This window comes from Rhinolophus sinicus, linkage group LG06 (genome assembly GCF_036562045.2).
Source record: "Rhinolophus sinicus isolate RSC01 linkage group LG06, ASM3656204v1, whole genome shotgun sequence".
Classification (NCBI taxonomy): Eukaryota; Metazoa; Chordata; class Mammalia; order Chiroptera; family Rhinolophidae; genus Rhinolophus; species Rhinolophus sinicus.
Window position 1 is genome coordinate 121777032 of NC_133756.1, and position 22378 is coordinate 121799409.

The 22378-nt window shown below is 35.8% G+C and overlaps 2 protein-coding genes and 1 pseudogene across 2 annotated transcripts; all 3 read left to right on the forward strand.

The window, feature by feature from the left end:
* Positions 1 to 7420: 7420 nt before the first annotated feature.
* Positions 7421 to 8368, forward strand: LOC109436941 (olfactory receptor 51L1). The gene has a single exon (XM_019715822.2). The coding sequence runs from the start codon at positions 7421 to 7423 to the stop codon at positions 8366 to 8368; it is 948 nt and encodes a 315-aa protein (XP_019571381.1).
* Positions 8369 to 16210: 7842 nt separating this feature from the next.
* LOC109436943 (olfactory receptor 51G2) lies at positions 16211 to 17152 on the forward strand. The gene has a single exon (XM_019715823.2). It carries the CDS (start codon positions 16211 to 16213, stop codon positions 17150 to 17152), a length of 942 nt encoding a protein of 313 aa, XP_019571382.2.
* Positions 17153 to 21148: 3996 nt separating this feature from the next.
* LOC109436908 (olfactory receptor 51A7) lies at positions 21149 to 21975 on the forward strand (annotated as a pseudogene).
* Positions 21976 to 22378: the final 403 nt, after the last annotated feature.

A 22378-nucleotide genomic window follows, 5' to 3' on the forward strand; every position in this document is an offset into this window, starting at 1 on the left:
AAACTTCCCTCTTGGTACTGCTTTTCTTGCATACCATAAGTTTTGATATGTTGTGCTTTATGGTTGGGTACATATATATCTATAAGTGTTATATCTTCCTGTTGAATTTACTCTTATGATATAATAAACTTCTATGTCTCTTGTAATAGTTTTGAACTTAAATCTATTTGGTCTGATGAAACTACAGCCATCACTGCTCTCTTCTGATTACCATTTACATGGAATATCTTTCTACACTCCCTCACTTTCAACATATGTGTGTCCTTAAATCTAAAGTGTGTCTTTTATAGACAGCATATATTTGCATCTTGTTTTTATTCATTCAACCACTCTATAGGTTTTTATTGCTCAATAGAAACATACACTTCAACCAAAAGTCATGACCTAAGGTTTTAGGCTTTTTCCCTGAGTGCCTACAACATATGACCCAGGTTGCTTCATCTGCTTTATTTAGTTCCTCTGACCAAGCAGGTTAACATCTTATTCCAGTTAACCATTAGTCTAACTTCTTATCATTGTCTCACAACTGTATGTTTAACTTACAGATCATTTTATGAGATGGTTAACTAATTTAAGGCAGGCTCTCTCTGTCTTAAAAACTTACATATCACAAATGACATGGCATTCTCTGGAAGAAAAAAATTAATTGTGAATGAAGAATAGTTTCAGGAGAGAAAAATACCACTCTCCCATGATGATAATTAAACATTCATGTTGTTTTGTACTATTATAGAAATATTTACAACTCTGCAGCCTGCCCAGCCTCTTATTCCTATCTCTCATTGTCCCTTTTGTTCTCAATCAATAACTTTTCTCTCAGTCTAAGCCCAAAGTCAGGTTCTGTAGAAACAGTTCCCCTGCATCAAGCTTAATTAGATATCAAGTCACTCTTTCCCAGAATAGTTGCCAGTGCTATGACAAAGGGAACAGTTTCCAAGCTCTGGAAAATATTCCCTCAAATCCCCCACCCCACCCTACTACCTCAGTCACAAATATGGAGGTCATGAGTTCCTTTAGCTTTGAAAGTACTTTTTTTCCTGTTGCCAAGATAGTTTATCCACATGAAGTTGGGAAACAATCCATACTCTGCTGGATAAAATCCATGGCACAAGCCAGACTTTTTAGCACCAGGCATTAATGCTACAGGAATGTTGAAGAGGGTATTAGCGTAGGGGTGGAAGGAAAGATGGTTCCTGCTTCTCACAGCTCCTAATTTTTAAAATATGAAATCTAGTATTCATTCTCAAAACTTTCTGGTTGAATTCACTGCTTCTACACTCCTTACATTCTCAACATCCCCTACCTCATAACTGCTCAAAAGTATCATCCTTTGACCAGCAGCATTGGCATAACCCAGGAGTTTTAAGAAATTCAAAATATTAGGCTTGTAAAAGACTTATTGAATCAGAATCTGTATTTTTAACCAATACAGATGATTTATATGAACATTATATTTTGAGAAACACTGCTGTGCTTCAAACACATACTTATCTGTGGCTGAATCATTAATAAGTCACTTATTTACTTTCTTAGGTAATCTAGGTCTCAGCACCCAGCACTCATTAACTTGAGTACAGGGTCAGTCTTACAGGTGACTGCTTATCCATAGCTGCCCTATGTAATTGCGTGGTGTACACGGGGAACACCAGAACAGCATTACACTGATATGTGACACCATACGAGACGTAGCGATCACTTTGAAACTGACAGTCCAGGTTAGTGATTAAAAGTTCTGCTTCAGTGTAAAACACTCTTTGTTTATAATGTTATATATTACTTTGAGCATTATGGCTGTCCAAACAAGGGTCAAATGATGTCAAAATCTCATTTCCTTAACTTTAAGATGAAAATAATAAGACTTCTACTTCACAGATGATTATGTCAGCGAAACAATGTCGTCATTGTTGACACGGCATATGTGGTCAATCAATTATTATAGTTATCATCTGCCCTTGGTTGAGAGCTCTGAGTTACATGCTCACATTCACACTAGCAAAATAGATACAAACAACTCACTTTCAGTATCATTACTAGCTATGAGACTCTTTCACTGAACACTTTTATTTATTTAATAAATAATGTCTAGGTTGTAGGTTCCAAAGAATGTGCTATATCTATGAATACACACTGAAGAAGTTCCTATCTTCAGTGAGTCTGCAATGTAGTTTAAGGGCCTTTAAACATAAGGAGGTTTCATTTATTAACCATTCTGAACCAGAATTTCAAGAACAAATCAGAGTGATTGAAGAACTACCCTTTACAAAAGACTCTGATTGTGTTCCTCCAAGGGGACAGAATGGACCTGACTTCTAACCATCCTAGATATGTCTAGCATAGACGGAGGGAGATAAACTCTAATTGGCCACTTCTGATGAACAGGAAAGTAATGAAGAAACGATGAATGGAGAAAAGAGAACTCACAAGGAAAGGGAGAAAGATCAACTATAAATTGTTTTTATTTTTATATATCTGTGCCAAAGACTTAGAAAAAGTTAATTTATAAGGGCTCTTCACATTAGCATAAATTAATATCAAACAAAATAAATCTAATGTGAGACATATGATATCTCTTAACATAAAAGTAAAAAAACAATATTGAGAAAAAATAAAGACCTTAATTAACTGAGATCTGTATTCTTCGACTGGAAAATCTGGTAATCTAAAAATCAATTCTCCCAAAACTGATCTATAAATTCAATACATTCTCAATAAAATTCCAATATGTATCTTGGTGGATATTGATAAGTTGGTTCTAAAATTTATAAATAAATGCCAAGTGGTGGATAGCCAAGACATAAGTTAAGAAAAAGAATGTATTGGGGAGCCATGCTCTGTACTGAGCACCATCAAAGTAGTAACAAACCAGATAATGGTTTTTGCCTTAGAGAGCTTAGTATAGAAACTTGAACCCTGTTGTTGCTTGATAAATGATTATTAAATACATAGCTAAAGAACAACCCTGTTCAGTGAGAAGTGGTAAACACGTTATAAGAGAAGGGCATATCACTGCACTGAAGTACCAAAGCTCTATATAGATGCCCCTAATGAAACTGCAATTTCAATATTCCTCTGGGTTAGAGTAGCAATCATGAATTCACTCTCATATGCTTATTTGAGAAGAGAAAACCATTACATTTGAAAGAAAAGACTGGGAGTGGTGGGTACAAGTAGGGGTGCATGCCTACATTTTCCAGGATTATAATCATATGCTCTTGACACAGCTATGGTTAAGGGCTGTTTATATTAATTACATCTCTGGGGATCCAGCAGACTGTGACATCAACCCTGAATTTTCAACTCCAGGAGAATTTATAGAGATGGTGCAAGCATTCAAACCTCACTATTCATGGAATCAAAGGTTTTCAGGACTTGAGATCTACAGAGAATCCAAGTTGTAGCATTTGTAATCAGTATAAGTTTGACCTTCAGATAGAAATGGAACTATCTGAGAAATAAACCAAAGAGAACAAGAACTAAAAGCACAGAAACACAAGGAGAAATGAGAAGAAAGATAGAGGTAATAAAAGGACTGGGAAAAAAGTAGAGAATTACATGGTGAAAAGACAGAAAGTTAGGTAAAGCAAAATAGAAGGAAATGGCAGCAGAGAGCAGAATAGGAAGGATAAAGATGGAGAGAGAGATTGGGAAAGCCATAGAAATAAAAACAGAACGAGAATATGAGAATATGACTTTACCTGCAATGAAGGAAAGTTTAGGCAAAGAAAGACAAAATGAAACTGGATCATTTGGGAAAAGGGTTACCATTTGCATGATGAAGCATTCATATTGATGAAATTGGTTTATGTATGCATTTCAAGTAAGTGTTAATTTTATAATTACAAATAAATAGTAGGGATATTTTGGCATAGTTTGTTAGCGTACAAGGGCTAAAAAGAGTAAAATTCTTAGAAGAAGAATTTGTGCAGGAGGGAAAAATTGGTGTCATCCTCTTTAGAGGTAAACATTTTTAAATGTATGAAACATCATAATATTCTACTCCAATCTTTTTCAACAATTTTAGATAGGACAATCAATGGAAGATTGCTTTTGGGGTAATAAGATTGTTACTGTAGGTAACATGCTAGAAAGTCTGCAATAAAATGGTCTTAGCCTCTGGGGTTCTCCATTAACTACTTGGAATAGGTGAATGTGTGATATGAGTCTTTACGTGCCTCTGCCCTTTGAAACAATCTTGTCATTAGACTCAGTCACTCCCTATTATTTCTCTTTCACCTCACGAGGATTAAGTTATATTAAAATAAACAAAAAAACTTCAAAGAATCATTGTGAATGACATAGAAACAGGAAAAAAAATGAACAGAGAAAGAACAGTAATAAATGGACTGAGAAAAAGTAGAAAACATACTCACAACAGTTGGTCAGTGAGAGAAAAGGATAAGAAAGAGAAAGTGTAAATATGGATATTCCTGCCTGTCCTAACTTTAAATCTATGGACAGGCTTAAAACTGAAGTTTCCTAAATGTTACAATCTATACTTAAAGAACTCACAGCAGGGAGGAAGATATTTCCAAAGAAGAATGCTGCACTTTATTTCTTGCAACTTTTCTGAGAATTAAAGAAAATATGATTTATATCAAGGTTGGAAGAATTAAAGGAGAAAGCATAGAACAATTTCCTGGCATGGGGTAAAATAACAGAGTTTTATATTGTGTGCATAGAATAATCTTTGTGCGTGTGTGTGTGTGTGTTGTGTATGTGTGTGTATGTGGTGTGTGTGTGTGTGTTGTGTATGTGGTGTGTGTGTGTGTGTTCTATATATTTCAATGTTAATGTTTGGATTGATGAGCTAAGCTTTACAATGGGGATCAGAACAAAAGTTTCTGAGTGAGGAAGAAGAAAAAAAGACAATTGGCTAGGGACTTTAGTAAATTCTGAAGACTACAGAGAAAAATGTTGTTTGAAGGTAATAAAGAAAAATAGATGTGTTGAGCAAGGCTTCTGCCTTGTAGATGCAGAACATGGTGAGTAGCTGACTGCTTTATCCAAGACAAGGGCCCCAGTGAAAGCTCAATTCACTGCTTGGGGCTAGAGAAAAGTATCTGGGAGGTGTTTAACTTCTAGAGGAAAGGAAGGCCTAGAGTTTGGGAAAAAGGGAGAAAGTGACAAATCTTTCTTATTATATGGAGAGGATGGCATGGTATTGTCTTCTGTTCTTAGATACAGATCGTTCAGCCAGAGAACTTTCAGTATTCACACTATAAAATGGAGATAAGAATCAGTCAAGAGGAAAAATTTTTGAAAACAAAATTTTTTTGAAGTAAAATAGAGAAAATAAAGGTCAGTACTAAATAGATGGAGCTCACAATAAATCTGAGGCTGCATTTGGAAAGATCTTCACTTCAGGCCAGGGCTGAAATCTGTGTTAGACTTTGAAGATGTCAAAAACTAAGGGTCTACAAGGAAGGATGAGGGAGATGCTGAGATGTTGCAGCAGCCATGTCTCCAGTCTATGAGGACAATGTAAGTGAAGAAAGAGTTTTCTGAAGGACAGTCAGTGTGGTTAGGCAGGAGTAAAATAAGGAACCAGAGACTAAAGGGGCAGAGAATCCCATAAGGCTTAGCAGTTATGCCCAATGCATCAACCCAGGGTCTGGCAAGGGCATGACTAGAAGGGCCAGTCACAATGAAGACTGCTCATGGAAAGTAAAGCCAGACATTAGAATTGTATTTTGAAAAGGAAAAAAAGAAGTTTGTGGTTTCTAAGAGGCACTGATGATGAATGGGTCGTAAAACTGGAAAAACATTTAATATTTAGATTGAACATTTTTAAATGAGATTATAATCATCGTTTTGAAAGACAAAAAAGCAATAAATGATAAATAGAAATGAAGAGGACAGTGCCTAGTATTACTAATTTAAGACACATAATATATAACAGATGTCTGAGCTAAATATATTGTTTTAATTTTATTTTGTGGGAAGGCATACAGGAAGAGTGTGAATAATTTAATTGTGAATATACACGTATATATATACATATATATGTATATATATGTACATATATATCTATAGATCTATATCTATATATATCTATATATCTATATCTATATCTATATCATCTATATCTATATCTATCTATCTCTCTCTCTATATATATATTCAGAGGATGCCAAAAAATGTATACACATTTTAAGAAAAATAAACTATGTGTATATATATATATATATATCCTTAACCTACTAACAGGAGTTTAGGTTAAGGAAGAGTTGATATACTAAACAGCAAAAAATTAAGTAAGTGTGCTTGCATTATGGACTTTTAAAACTTTTTTTCATGCCCTCTTTTTATACACTGGGATGTTTACTTTTTATTATTAAAATATTAACTATGTTCAATTTTTAAATATTATATGAAAGTCAGACAATTAAGCTTGCAAACTCATCCTAGAAAAAGTGGTACATTCCTCACTGCTGAATATCACTATGGTCACCTTCGAAGCATTCCCTTTGGGAAGCAATGCACTGACATCAACACCTAGTCCACCCTTAAAAGCAAGTTTGGAACTCTAAATGACCATCAGAGCTTTTATTACCCTTGATTACCCTTGTATTACCCTTGATGTCCTGAATGTCATTAAAATGTCTTCCTTTCACTATTTCCTTTATCTTTGGGTAAAGAAAGAAGTCATTGGGGGCCAGATCAGGTGAATAGGGAGGGTGTTCCAATACACTTCTTTGTTTACTGGCTAAAAACTCCCTCACAGACAGTGCCGTGTAAGCTGGTGCATTGTCGTGATGCAAGATCCATGAATTGTTGGCAAAAAGTTCAGGTCCTTTTTCATGCAGCCTTTTCAGCACTTCCAAATAGTAAACTTGGTTAGCTACTTGTCCAGTTGGTACAAATTCATAATGAATAATCCCTTTGATATCAAAAAAAGGTTACCAAAATCAGTGCAACAAGTTCGCGAACTTAATTGTCAGATCTTTGTAAATTATTAAATAGAAATAAATATGAAGAAAAATTATGTTGAATCCTTGGGGCCAATTCAGTTATCATGAATTAAAAGATAGCCTAGACACAATAAACGATTAATTCAAGAAAATTATTGACTGGCAAATTATTCCAATCCCTACTCTGACTTTTCTCTATGTCCATTTTCATAATACATAGTAAAGATTTCATTCTTTACTCTTTTGCTGCGTAAGTTTTTTAGTGTCCTCAATGTAAATTCATCAAAGTTCTTGTCAGAGATGACCAGATTTGTGTGGTACACTCTTGTTCCAAAATTTGTTGCTGTTTACTGCTGTGAAATGCTTCTTACATGAGAACCATAAAAGTACCTCCTTTCTTCCCCTGTGTGGCTAGCAGAAAGATGTATTGCATTCTGATTGGACTGTTTATGCTCACAGGAGATAAAAATAGGATAACAAACTATTCCTCACTGTTTACCAGGGTCATCATGGTGGTCTGGAATACCAGTGATACTACGGAGCCTGTATTTATTCTGAAGGGTTTTCCTGGACTGGAGTATGCTCATTCTTGGCTCTCAATTCTATTCTGCCTTGTGTTCTTGGTAGCATTTATTGGTAATATTACCATTCTCTCTGTCATTTGGACTGAATCTTCACTTCACCAGCCCATGTATTATTTCCTCTCCATTTTGGCACTAAATGACCTAGGTATGTCCTTGTCTATACTTCCCACTATACTTTCTGTGTTATGGTTGAATGCTCGGGAGATTCAGGCAAGAGCTTGCTATACCCAGCTCTTCTTCATCCATACATTCACATTCCTGGAATCCTCAGTGCTGCTGGCCATGGCCTTTGACCGTTTTGTTGCTATCTGTCGTCCACTGCACTACACCACCATCCTCACCAACAGCGCAACAGGCAAGATTGGCTTGGCCTGCTTGTTAAGAAGCATGGGAGTTGTACTGCCCACACCTTTGCTACTGAGACGCTATCACTACTGCCACGGCAATGTCCTCTCCCATCCCTTCTGTTTGCACCAGGATATTCTGAAATTGTCCTGTTCAGATGCCAGGATCAGCAGTGTTTATGGACTGTGTGTAGTTATCGCCACGCTGGGCATGGATTCAGTCTTCATACTTCTTTCTTATATCCTGATTCTGAATGCTGTGCTGAGCATTGCATCTTCTGAAGAGCAGCTAAAATCACTCAACACATGCGTATCCCACATCTGCGTGGTGCTCATCTTCTTTGTGCCAGTTATTGGGGTGTCAGTGGCTCATCGCTTTGGGAAGCATCTGTCTCCCATAGTCCACATCCTCATGGCTGATATCTACCTGCTCTTTCCCCCAGTGCTTAACCCTATTGTCTACAGTATCAGGACAAAACAGATTCGTTTACGAATTCTTCACAAGTTAGGGCTAAGGAGGAGGCTTTAAAGTACCCGCTATCCTTCAGTGTTCCCACTAGAAAATCATGAGGCAGCCATTTGAGTAGATGAGAAATGAAATATTTGGGGATTAATCATCCGTTTAAATTTCCAATTCTTTCAGTTCCTAGATATGTGATCTCAGTTAATCATGAACCCTATGAGATTCAGTCTTTTCGTAACCAAATTGTGATAAGTGTAACCTTTTCTATCCCCAAGATAATTATGAGATTTATAACTGACAAAGTATGTACAAGAGATTGTTTGGAAAACTGTAAAATTTGCTAATATTATTAAATTATTATTATTAATGACAGTAATAGAAATAACTTTGCTTATGAAATGTAACTATGTTTATATCATTTCTCATATTTATGATCAAAACCCAGAAATCAAAACCCAGAAATCAATCTGTCTCTCTCTCTTTTTCTAATACATTTGTCCATATTTTGTTTCTCATGTCAAAATGTTACAACTTTTTATGAAAAGATTTCTGACTTCTTGGGGAGTTTGGAACTTGAGTTCCTGGCAAGACTTTGAACTATGACTGTGGCTGTTGGCTATGGACTGAATCCTCACTTCATCACTACACAGTGATATTCTTGCTTCCACGGTCACCATAGATCTATCTGTTCTTTCAACTTACCAGCAAATACTGAGCCAGAACCTTGAGAGCTGCTCAAGAAATCTTGACATTGCAGGTCTAAACATCTGGGTAAATGTGTAGATTCCCTGTTCAGTACTATAGCACAGGATTTCATGTCTTAATCTGTGGGTGGGTTGGGAGTTGTGCACAATAACCACCCTCATCTTTTAGTAATTATTTACTCCCTTTTTCTATATGTCTATGTGGAGCTTTAATATCATTTTGTCTCTCTCAGTTTCTTTATAGTAGATAACCCAATACTTGTTTTCTTCTTTATTCATTCATTAAGATAACTTACACATGTGCTTTTTTATTGGTGATATTTTATTATTTCACACATATTTACATTCTGCTCAGCTGTATTGCAAATGTTTTGAGTATGGGGTCATGACTGCTACACTAACACATCACTATGGGGTTGGTCTTTTTTAACTGTCATGAGTACTCATCAAATAGTGGTAAGTGTAAATCCTATTGCCTTTTTACTCATCCAATGAAACTATACTGAGAAACATGAAATGCCTATTGTAGCTATTATTGCTTTAAGTACAATGGATACATACAAAATGGAATGTATGGTCTTAATGTTAAAAAATGAATGTTTAATGGTGAGATACATAGGCATAAAGATTAATAAAATTAATAGATGCTATCACCAAAATAGGGAAATATTACAATATTGTTATTAAAGAGTGGTCAATTTTACTTGAGGATTTAGGAATTAGGAATTGGAGTAGTTGACACTTTAATTGCACCTTGTGAGCCAAATTCATTTTTACCAGCTGAACAAAGTGTGAAAGAAATTTGCGTGCTGAAGCTTGCTTGTATTGGCTTATGAAAGCCAGTTGTGCATATCTTGTTCCAACGACATGTTCTGTAATGTCACATTGGCGGTTTGAAATTGGTCATGATGGGAGTTTTTACACAACAGAAATGGGTAAACACTAAATTCCAGGGCTTTAAAATTTTTTTCCTCAAGAGTTACTTGTTAAGCATTTACCAGCACACCACTGGGCAATGTAAGGTATTTCAGGAAAAGGAGTTAGCATGAAGAAAAACGAAGTGTAGAAAGAACATATGTTAGTAATATTTTCCAATCTCCAGGAGAAACTTCAGACTTGCCCAAACTATCTCACATTATCTGAAAGAGAAATGACTCTGAAGTGGCTTGTAATGGACATGGAGATGCACTGCACAGGTCACACTCCAATGAAGAACTTATAACCTCAGCTGCTGTGATGTTGTTACCTCGTTATGGGATACAAATTGTGCTTGCCTCATAAACTTCATTAAGAAGTGATCCCTTTTAAAATATTCTTTAGAAATGTGCATGTAGGGTTTCTGTTATTCCTTAGTTATATGTTTTATATGTTTTAAATGATTCATTAAAGATGCTATCTGGGCCTCTACAAAACTTCAAAATAAGGTTTTCAAGAAAGACATAAATTCCTGATAATCTGCAGAACACTAATTTCAGATGAAGATTTCTGGGCTATTGGATCTTAAATATTGGTTCTATGTTATTCTCTTCTCTCATTCATCTCCACTATATGTGAAAATGTTTGAAATGTCTCACATATGAATTATTCTCTGTTCTACTTGCCTGTTTTTTTTTCTCATTTTTTTTTTTTTTTAGGTGCCAGACTTTAGGTATTACCACAAGTTTATTTTAGTGAAGGCTTGACCTCGTCCAAATAAAATGCCTTGAGGAAAGGAGTTGTCATTCCTATTTCTTGTGGTAGTGAATATTTTGCCTACATTATGTCTCAATAAACAAACTGATTCAGAAAAGAAAATACACTCCAACAACTAATAAGATGAGTTAAGAAATGCTCAGTATTAAGATAAAATTCAGATACTTTCCCACTGGTTTAATAACCAGTTTGCATTACCTTGCACATCTTAAACCAGGCCAGTATCCATTGTCAGCTTTCACACATCCCACGTGTAAACTCTTTGAATCAGGCTCAATGATGAACTTGTGTTTCTGTGAAGATACCATGCTAAGAAAATGAGAGTTTTTCAGATTTCCCACTATCACCCCACCAGCACTACACACACACACACACACACACATTATCCTAATTCTGCTTATAATACGAATTAATAACAAGAAAATTTTAAATCTGGATGATATTAAAATATAAAACAAATATATCAACACTTCCAGTTAAACACATTTGAACAGTTTTCTTTGGTAAAGAAAACTCGCTCTGAAATGGGGCATTGCCCTACTTGCTCTCCATTAGCTCAGTCAACAAAATCTATACAATTTCATTTAAAAGGAAAATGAATGTGACTATGGTATTATATGGTAAGGATCTGTGAAAAATAATGAGATTTAATGAGGTTTGGGAGCATGGTGTTATCTTGGAAAACAGGAACTATGGGATTAAAGATTAATCTTTGAGAGGAAAGAATGAATATAGCAACTAATCATTTAAACTAAGTCTTACTGAATTAGATGTGTGAAAATATCATCAGACAGATTACCAACTGGTTTTCTTATTCGTATCTTCCCTGGATCATTTCACCTTTTCAGAAAAAAATCTTCATATTAATATTTCTTAACTAGTAAGATACCAAGAGAGCAGAATTCCAAAAACCAAACTTATTTGATACAATATATATTTTAGAATGTGAACATATTAAATATATTAAATGCAACTTTTCAAAACTGAGTGCATACTTCCTGAGGAATTAGAGTTTATTTTTTGGAAATAAATGTACATGGCATCCAAATCATGGCTAAAAGCTGTTTGATACTCATGAGATCAGATCAGATCATAAAGAAATTAGCCTTATTGTTTAATTATTTAATGGGTATGGAATTTGATGTACCCATTGAAAATACTTGATAGGGTTTTGAAGCAGTTTCAGCTCAGGGCATAAAATATAGGGCCACAGAATTTGTAGACTGACAGAATATTAGGAACAACTAATTTAATAACAAAACAGTACCAAAGGGACAGTGAATCAATTTTTGATTATTTGTTATTGAGTACTTAATACGTTCTAAGTGCTATATATATATTAACTCATTGAACATTTAAAAAAATAGGAGACAGATAAAATTATTATGAACTCATTGTTCATAATAATGAACTCATTGTGTACATAAAGAAACAGGCAAAAGGGCTCCCTAGGTTGCATAGTAGGTGTCAGAACTGGGATTCAAAGACAAGGACCTCTGGATCTACAGTTCATGCTCTTCACTGTCATGGTTCTAGAGTCTATGCTCTTTGCCTTCATAGTACCCTGAGACATAACACAGGATTTTGACTTTAGTTTAGTTTTATCCCCCCAGCCCCTAGCTTAAAACAGAGTTTCTCCACCTTGGCCCTATGATGTTTAGACTGGATAATTCTCTGTTGCAGGGCCTGTTCTGCTCATTGTAAGACATTTCGAAGCCTACGTAGCATCTGACAACTAGATGGTAACAATTCCCCAATTGTGACAACCGAAAATATCCTCAGACATTGTCAAATATCCTGTTAATAAATTTTTCTTCTTTTTGAGTATGACTGCCTTAAATCGAGGATCCCTCAACTTCCACTTCCCAAATGGAGTTCTGCTGAACACAAATTCCAGATGTTAATAAATGCTGTCTGGATAAAATATGTCTGGAAAATTCTGGCTTATACTATATTAACAGCTTTTCTCAATGCTGGATTTCTCTGAAACATTGGCATGCAATATAGATGTTCACACACAATGGTATTATAATGTGAAGTTTGTCCAAAATACAATGGACCTAGGCTTACTCTGTTTGTTTAGCCATTAATTATATTTGAATAATGGCCTATTGTACATTTTAGGAAAATCTGACATAGTCAGTATAAAGAATTAACATTTTTGAGCAACTAGTAACTGCTGTCTCTGGTTTTTCAGAGCACAGACTTTTTCTTGTACATTATTCTGACTGACTAACCCCATTAGTTTTCTCCATCAGATGATCCCAGGGATACTTCCCTGTTGCTGCCAAATCTGGACTCCCAGATTGAGAACTTGGCATGATCATCTCCTTTCCCTGAGAAAGAGAAAAAACTCCAATGGAAGTGGCATCACTTTTCCTCCCTGGAGGCTGCATTAAGAAAACAAAAATGGTCTTGAGGGAATGGACTAATCAGGAGGGGGCACTGAGTTTAGAGTAGTTAAAGAACCAAAGTACAGTGCTGATAAAGGACTTTGCTGGATAGAATCAAGGACTCTGAATGCAAAAATATTCCATCTTGGCTCTGGAGTTGCTAAAGGAGATGAATGCCTCCTTACTCAGGAAATCTATACTTTCTTGAAGAACTATCTGACTTAGGAGCCACCGTTTTTTTATGCCCATCTTCAGTGGCTCCCTCTACCTATAAGAAGTCCCTAGGCCTGGCTGACCACCCTGTAGCAAGCTGTCTACACCTGAAGGCTCAGGTATGCCTAAAAGAAAGCTTCTGAGGTGAGAAGAAAGGGTAAGAAATTAGTATCTATTTGAAGAATCTAGGAAATAGAAGGGAAAGTCAAAAGTTAGGACTGACCATCGCCCATGTGAAATTACTATTTTGGGATAGGTCGGGGATACAGATTGCCATTCCCTAAAAAAGAAGCCAGACCGTCACCCTCAAAGGCTACTCAAAGGAGCTTAGGGATGGAATGCCATTATAAATTCACCTTCAGGTATAGGCACTACATGTGATGGGAATTTATGCACTGAAATCTCTGCTCTATTAAAACATCGCTATCTGATGTTAACTAAAGATTATAATGTTAAAAACAAAGATGATGATGATATTCATGATGATTTGAGTACCTCCTCTATTTCACTCTTTTGCATATCATAACCACTTGGCAATGTTATGAGCCAAAAAAGGAACTAGGCAAACTAATTCTCAAGAGAAGTCCTGAGGAGTAAAATCTTTACAAGTGATAATTGGGCACTTCCATGTCACACCTGCCTTTAGATAACTTTTGTACGTGGCTGATATGCTTGAGATTGTGGCTACTTCAGCATCTCCATTAAGATTCCACTTTACTTAAGCCCAAAGTGTCTCCTAGGTCTCAGATTCTGTGCTGGGCACTTTAGATACTTTTTCTTGAATCTCTTAAATGTTACATAAGTTAATGCAGTTCCAAGCTTTTATGCTCAGAGAAGTTTAATAATCTGTCCAAAATGATAGAAATAGTGAATGACAGTCATCATCAGTCCTTCTCTGACTCTAGAGAAGTAGGCACTGAGAGCAGGGTGCTTGTGTCTATATCTAATAGACTCATTTAGGGAAGATTGATTATGGATACCCTAAGTCAAAGACTTTTCTATGAAGAAGTAGGTGAGGGTGATCTAAAGGGAATTCTGGTATACCTGGGCAGGATGGAGTCTCTGAAGGTATTGAAAGATTTGAGGGAGTATATCAAGGAAGAAGAAAATAATTGTGTGCAAGTACCAAAGTAATGACAGTTATTGTTCAGTGATGTTAAAGGCAATTAGGACAAGTTTGTGATATAAAAAGCTAAGAACGTGAGGGAGGTATATAAAGACCAGTATTGCTTAATATTCTATGATTAATATAGTATGTAAATCACAGGATGAGAATATGTAAAGCAATTCCTCTCTTCATTGTATTTGCTCCTAAAATGGGAGGAAAATTATGTCAGAGTGGAAAATTTCCTGTGACTCCTGTAGTAGGTTATGGGATTCATTATTTTAAATCTTCAGAGGAAACTATAAAATGTAATTGTATTAGTAGAACAAGATAGGTTGGGGGCCATATTTTGAAAATTCTTTGACATGAAATATACTAAGTGAAAAAATTTTATTGATGTTTGGTGCCCATAGTAACTGGAATTGTGTGGCTGTCATTTTGCTAACTAATTGAAGTCTCTAGGGTTTCTACTATAATGACTTATCTTAGTCTGCAGTAAACTAGGCCTCATGTTCCCTACAGCACATTCTATCTATGGGGTGACTGATCTCTGAGCACTAAAGCTCTTATACTCTTCTTATAACATGCCATGTGTTCTTTTTTTGTTTTTGTTTTCCTTTTTATTCTAATATTTTTTCATCTCTCTTGTTGTATTAGGCATTCTTCCAAATTCTCTGTGTAGGAGTAATTTCCCTTTTGACAACCTATGTGGAACTCAATATACGATCTCCTCAACACACATGCCTCAAATTTATCCTCACAAACTGAATTAATCTCACCCCCTAGTTTCACCAACTTTTCATGCATGTCCTCCTGAATTTTTGTTTCAAATAATAACACCAAACTCTGCCAAATAACTGAACTTGTCTTGTGTTTCTTTTTCTCTTTCTTAGCATATGATCATTGACCAATATTTTACTTTTTTCTCCTTACAAACTTTTGCATCTATTTATACTTTTCCACCTATACAATTGCATTTCACTGTAATGCTTTTTTGTTGTTGTTGTTGTTGTTACTACATGGCCTCCTAAAAGATTTCCTGCTTTTTCTTTTGTCAAAATTTAGACCATTTTTTAACATTGGTTCTAGTTTGACACTGATATAATATAAATATGGTCAAATAGTTTACTTTTTAAAAAAATGACATATTGTATCTTCTAAGTCCAAATTTATCTTTATATTTAAGCATAATTTACTTCAGAAATTCTGTTCCATTTCTATTCAGTCTTAGCTTCAATAAACATCTGAAAAGCCACCCTACCATATAGCTTTGCTCAGTTATATTCACTTACACTCGTAATATTAATACCTTTCTGCATTTACGTGGGTGGTAAGCAGCACAGATTGTCCAACACAACCCTTTCCCATCTAACTCATATTTGTCATTCAAGAACCTAATCCAAGAATCACCTTCAATAAATCTTCCCTGACCTCTCTGAATCAGCATAGTTTCCTCTTTTTGTGTTTTACATGACCTTGTATTAAACTAACACTTTGTTTTAATTTAAGCTCTCTCTACTTGCTAGTGTATTTGAAGGCATGTTTTACATATTTCTCTATATTTTAGCACTACCAGATTTCCTTTTAAAAATATGTTCTCTATAAATGTGCAATTAAGAAATAATTAATTGGCAAATAATAAATGGAAGTGGTAATTATATATAATGAGCAGAGGAGTGATTGAAAGCAATAAATACCAGAGCAGCATGTATCAGAGCTTCTTTTTGCAATATTGACTTTTACCTTAATTGTTCTATGTTCCTGTCTCTCCATCTAGACTGAAGGTGCCTCCATCAGCACAATGTCTGTCTTCAATAGCTCTGCTCTGTACCCTCGCTTCCTTCTGACAGGCTTCTCAGGCCTTGAAAGCAGATATAGTTTGATTTCCCTCCCCATCTTCTTGGTCTATGCCACCTCAGTTGCAGGGAACATTACTATCCTATTTATCATCCGAACTGAGCCTTCCCTCCACCAACCAATGTACTACTTTCTGTCAATGTTGGCACTTACTGACCTGGGCCTATCGACTACAACCTTTCCTACCATGTTCAGTGTCTTCTGGTTTCACGCCCGGGAGATCTCCTTCAATGCTTGTCTGATCCAGATGTACTTCATTCATGTTTTCTCAATTATTGAGTCAGCTGTGCTGTTGGCCATGGCCTTTGACCGCTTTGTAGCAATCCGAGAGCCCTTGCGCTATCCAGCCATTCTGACCAATGGTGTAATCACTGGGATTGGGTTGGCAATTGCTGTAAGGGCTTTGGCTCTGGTCTTCCCAGCTTCCTTCCTCCTAAAGAGGCTTCAATATCGTCCTGTTAATATTCTCTCCTACACCTTCTGCCTGCACCAGGACCTCATAAAGACAACTGTATCCAGTCGTTGGGTCAGCAGCATCTATGGCCTCATGGTGGTCATCTGTTCCATGGGACTTGATTCAGTGCTCCTCCTCCTCTCCTATGTACTCATCCTGGGCACAGTGTTGAGTATAGCCTCCAAGACAGAAAGAGTGAAAGCCCTCAATACTTGCATCTCCCACATCTGTGCTGTGTTCACATTCTATACGCCAATGATTGGGCTATCCATGATCCGTCGCTATGGGCAGAATGCTTCCCCAATTGTCCATGTGCTCATGGCCAATGTCTACTTGCTGGTTCCACCCCTCATGAATCCCATTGTTTACAGTGTCAAGACCAAGCAGATTCGTGACAGAATCCTCAAGAAATTCAAACAACAGAAAGTTTAGGTGAAAGAGACTCTAAAACACAACTTTCCTCTTTCTCCCTTTTATATATATGAGAGTATTTCATGTTAATAAGGAATTTTGAGTTTAAATATTACTGATAATATTTTGGCTTTCAGATAGTAGATACAAACCTCAATAACAAGAAACCCCATTTTTCAGTGTAGGGAATAAAGGCAAGGTTATGTTTATATTCATGTAGACATATTAAAGAATATGTTCACTAAACCCAGGTTAAGCCATTCTTAGAACTCTGACGTTCCTTTTAATAATCACAGTAGATGTTTGTGAAACTAAAAGAGTCATCAAATCAACAGTCTAGTGAAACTATTTATTATACCTTGCAAAAGTCCGCAATTTCTAAAGAAGATTTAGATTTTAAGATGACCCTGGGTCAAATATAAACTCTGTAGTCAAGATCAATATTTTCCCACAAAATTGACCTTAAAATTAAAGTATTTTCAATTTTTTTGTTTTGTTTGTTTGTTTTGTTTTTTAATCTTCTGTTCAGGAGGGAAAAATACTTCCAGACAACTTGGGGCAAAATAATTCAACTGATTTGAGTAGCCTTTCAAGTGATCCAGAAACCATCATGCTTCTGTGTCTAGGAATCTACAGAGGCCTTTCTATTGTGAGTCGTATAGACACTTCTGAGACCCAGATTTCATCCATTTTACTCTTTTTGATCTGTTGGCTACTGAAAGAGAGATGTTAAAGACTCTGAATATCATAATGAATTGATTTATTTATCCTTGTCATGCTCTCAGTTTCACCCCAGGTATTTAGATGTTTTGTTGTTAAGTATGAAAATAACAATACTTCTTATGTCTTTTTGGAAATAACTTGATCAAAACGCAATGCCCTTCTTTATCTTTGATAATTTTTTTCATTTTAAAGTATGTCTTTTCTTAAATCAATATAGCTTCTCTAGCTTTTTTTTGATTAGTGTTAGCATGGTAAATCTTTCTCCTTTCTGTTATTTAAAAAAACAAAAAACGTGTATTTTTAGGGTCCTAGTTTGCTAAGTACTGCTTTATTTTTAAAATATTTTTAACAGACATAATTTATATATACTTCACCTATTTTTTTTAAATTAAAGTTTATTGGGGTGACAATTGTTCATAAAATTACATAGACTCCAAAAAGGACATACAAGTAGCCAAAAGACATGAAAAAATGTTCAACATCACTAATCATCAGAGAAATGAAGATAGAAACCACAGTGAGATATCTATCACCTCACATCAATTAGAATAGCTATCACCAACAAAACAGATAGTAAGTGTTGGAGAGGCTGTGGAGAAAAAGGAACCCTTAAACACTGTTGGTGGGAATGCAGACTGGTGCAGCTGCTATAGAAGGCAGTGTGGAGGTTCCTCAAAAAATTAAGACTAGAATTACCGTATGACCCAGCAATCCCTCTCCTGGGTGTCTAACCAAAAAATCTGAAAACATTTATCTGTAAAGATATATGTGCTCCAATGTTAATTGCAGCTTTATTTATGGTGGCCAAAACATGGGAACAACTTAAGTGTCCTTTAATAGACAGATGATTGGATAAAGAAGATGTAGTATATATACACAATGGAATACTATTCCACCATAAGATGTGGTATATATACACAATGGAATACTATTTGGTGGTAAGAAAAGATGAAATAGTACAATCTGTGACAATATGGATGGATCTTGAGATTATAATGCTAAGCAAAATAAGTCAGACAGAAAAAGTAGAGAACCATATGATTTCACAGATATGTGGTATATAAAACTGAAAACAACAAAAGAACAAGACAAACAAATGAAGGAAGAAAAGCTCATAGACATAGACAATAGTTTAGGGCTTACCAGAGGGTAAGGGGGAGGGGTCTCTTGAAGAGGGTAAACGGGTTCTAAAGTATGGTGATGGAAAGAGAACTGACTCTGGGTGGTGAACACACAATGTGAGATATAGATAATGTATTACAGAATTGTACACCTGAAATCTATGTAACTTTACTAACAATTGTCATCCCAATAAACTTTAATTAAAAAAAAAGAAAAAAGAAAAGATGAAATAGTACCATTTGCAATAACATAAAAGAATCTTGAGATTATTATGCTACACTTCACCCATTTAAATTATACAATGCAATGTTCAACAGATAAGTGTAACCATCAGTCAATTTTTTTAATCTCAAAAAGAAATCTCATACTCTTTAGCTATCTATCACCTCCTGCACCTCATATCCTTCTCCTAGTTGTAAGGAACCACTAATCTAATTTTGGCTCCACAGATTTCTTTATTTTGGACTTCCCTATGAATGCAGTAATAAAATATGTGGTACTTTGTGTCTGATTTCTTTCACTTAACATACTGGTGTAGTATTTGTCAGTACTTCAGTCCTTTTTATGGCTGAATCATATTTCATTTTATGGTGTTATATAAATTGGTTAAAGATGGCCCTTGTGTATTGAGCTATGATTTCCACAGAATATATTTCACAGGGGCTAAGTCCTTGAGCTCAAGCCCACTGGCACCAAATTGAGATTCATACACACTCAATAGCTTTAAATACATCCCACATAAATATAATTATAACCATATGTAGAGACTGCCTGATTGCACACCTCACAAAATTGCACCCGCCTTCTGCTAATTATAAATAAGACAAACCCTGGGACTGTAAAAGACACCAAACCACTGCTGCCTTTCAGGGCTCTTTCATGCTATGAAAAGGCTACCAAGAGGCTACCTTTCATGCTATGAAAAGATATTTTTAAGAAGTACATGCCCCCTCTCCAATTCCCCTCTGCTCCAGGAGTTCCCTTGCCCTTTACCCTCTGGGGTGGTGACCCTGACGACTAACCCTGAGAAGTCTCCTGCTGTGTGGAACTTTTCCTATTATACAACCTGTACAAGTGCTGCCCAGGAAAGCTCATTGAGTGATGCTGTCATTTTATGGTCAAGCTTTTCTTTGATCACTCCCCAAATCCTCAAGTTCACTATAATTTACATTATACATTTTGTTTATCACAGATGGTTGATGACCATGTGGTTTGTTTCCACCTTCTAGCTATTATGAATAATGCTGATATATATATATATATATATATATATATATATATATATATATATATATATATATATATTCTTGTACATACTTTTGTGTCGACACATATTTTCATTTCTCTTGGATATTTAGTTCAGAGTGGAATTACTGGATTATATAGTTTAGTTGTTTGAGCAACTGCCAGACTTTTCCAAAGTAGCCGCAAATTTTATATTTTCATCAGCAATATATGAGGAGTACAATTTTACCACATCTTCATCAACATTTTTTATCTCTTCTACATGATATCTTTGGATAACAATTTGTTTGTGTATGGTGCTAGGTAGGGTTCTTTTGCAAGCCAATATATAATTGTCCTACCATAATTTTCGAAGAGAATACAATTTCTTAAAGGCTAAATATTAAATATATGAAACTGCATTCGTAGTGAGGTGTTCTTGATTTGAACCTCTGTTAGTTTATGTAATTTTCAAATTCACAGAGCATCACTACCTTATCAAAATATGCTATAGGAAATAGAATCTGAAAACTTTTGTTTCCTTTCTGTGTGCTGAGCCTAGAAAAGCACTTGAATATTTATATCCTTATATTGGTAAATATATGGGAAAAATACATTTTTATGTTTCTCTTGGTATCTTACTTGTATGTGTCACAATATTACTCCTGTCCATATTTTTAAAATGTTTTGTTTTAGTCCTAAAAATTATTGTACGATAACTGAAATCACAAGATTTCTATTGACCAAATGACTAAATAAATGGCTAAACAAATACACATTTAAACAAATTAATTTATATGCAGTTGCAGGAAAGCTCTTCTTCGATCCACACATTTCCTTACATTCCTGCAATGCAATGCCTCTGAAGTGGAAGTCTCTACCTCCTTCCTCATTGGGATCCCAGGGATGGAACATGCTCACATTTGAGTCTCTACACCCATTTGTCCTATGTACATCATTGCCATCCTGGAGAACTCCACCATTCTTTCTCTAAAATCAGAGGCTGTTCTGCATGAGCCTATGTACTATTTCCTCTACATACTTGCTTTTCTGACCCGGTACTGTCCATCTCCTCATGTCCAACCATGCTGAGAATCTTCTTCAATGTCACTGGAATTTCCCCTGATGTTTGTTTTGCCCAAGAGTTTTTCATTCATGGATTCTCAGCTATGGAGTCATCAGTTCTTTTCATCATGTCTATCAATCTACAACCCTCTGAGATACACCTCCACTTTGAACAGTGCCAGAGTCATTAAAATCAGCCCTATATTTGCTGCATTGTGTATTTTGTTTGTCCTGCCTTTCCCCTTTATTCTAAAGGGGCTGAGGTTCTGTAAGAAAAGCCTTCTATCCCACTCCTACTGACTCCACCAGCATGTCATGAAGCTGGCCTGTTCTGACAACTGGTTCAATACCATCTATGGACTGTTTGTGGCTCTTACATCTTTATGGTATTTGGTGTGCTTTTCTGTGTCTTACACGCTTATCCTGAAAACTGTTCTGGGCATTGCCTCAAACAAGGGCCACCTCGAGGTCCTCAACACTTGCATCTCCCACGTTTGTGCTGTGCTCATCTTCTGTGTGCCCAGGGTCAACTTGGCTGCCCTTCACAGCTTTGCCAAAATGTCTGTCCAGCTATTATGGCCCTCATAGCTAATAACTTCCTTTTGGTTCCCCCTCTAATGAATCCCACTGTGTACTTTGTGAAGAGTCAGCAGATTAGAAATCAGATCCTAGTGAATCATGTGAGAAATAAGGGTGATGGGCATTTTTAGGCTTAAGGAATGCCCAGCTTATTTGGCAATTTTTGAACAAATTTAGGGATCCAAGAATCACAGTGAAGTAGTAGAGACTGAATAAAACGATATGCTGCATATATTGTAAGTCCATCAAACTTGAATTAATTAATTAATTAAGAAGCAACATGTTCTAGATTAGGTGCCTTGGGAGTTAGGCTTGGAGTCATGTTATACTTGTAACTGTCTTTTCCACCTCTTCTCTCATTTTTACTCCTCTACTTAACTTATCTAACAGCTCAATAAATATATCAACATCAGCTTCAGCAGCACAATCCTCATTATGATTACAGAAAATTTTAATATATTTGATTTTTTATTAGTTTCAGATGTACAAAACAGTAATAAAGCCCCAGTTGGACATGTATACCCCTCACAAAGT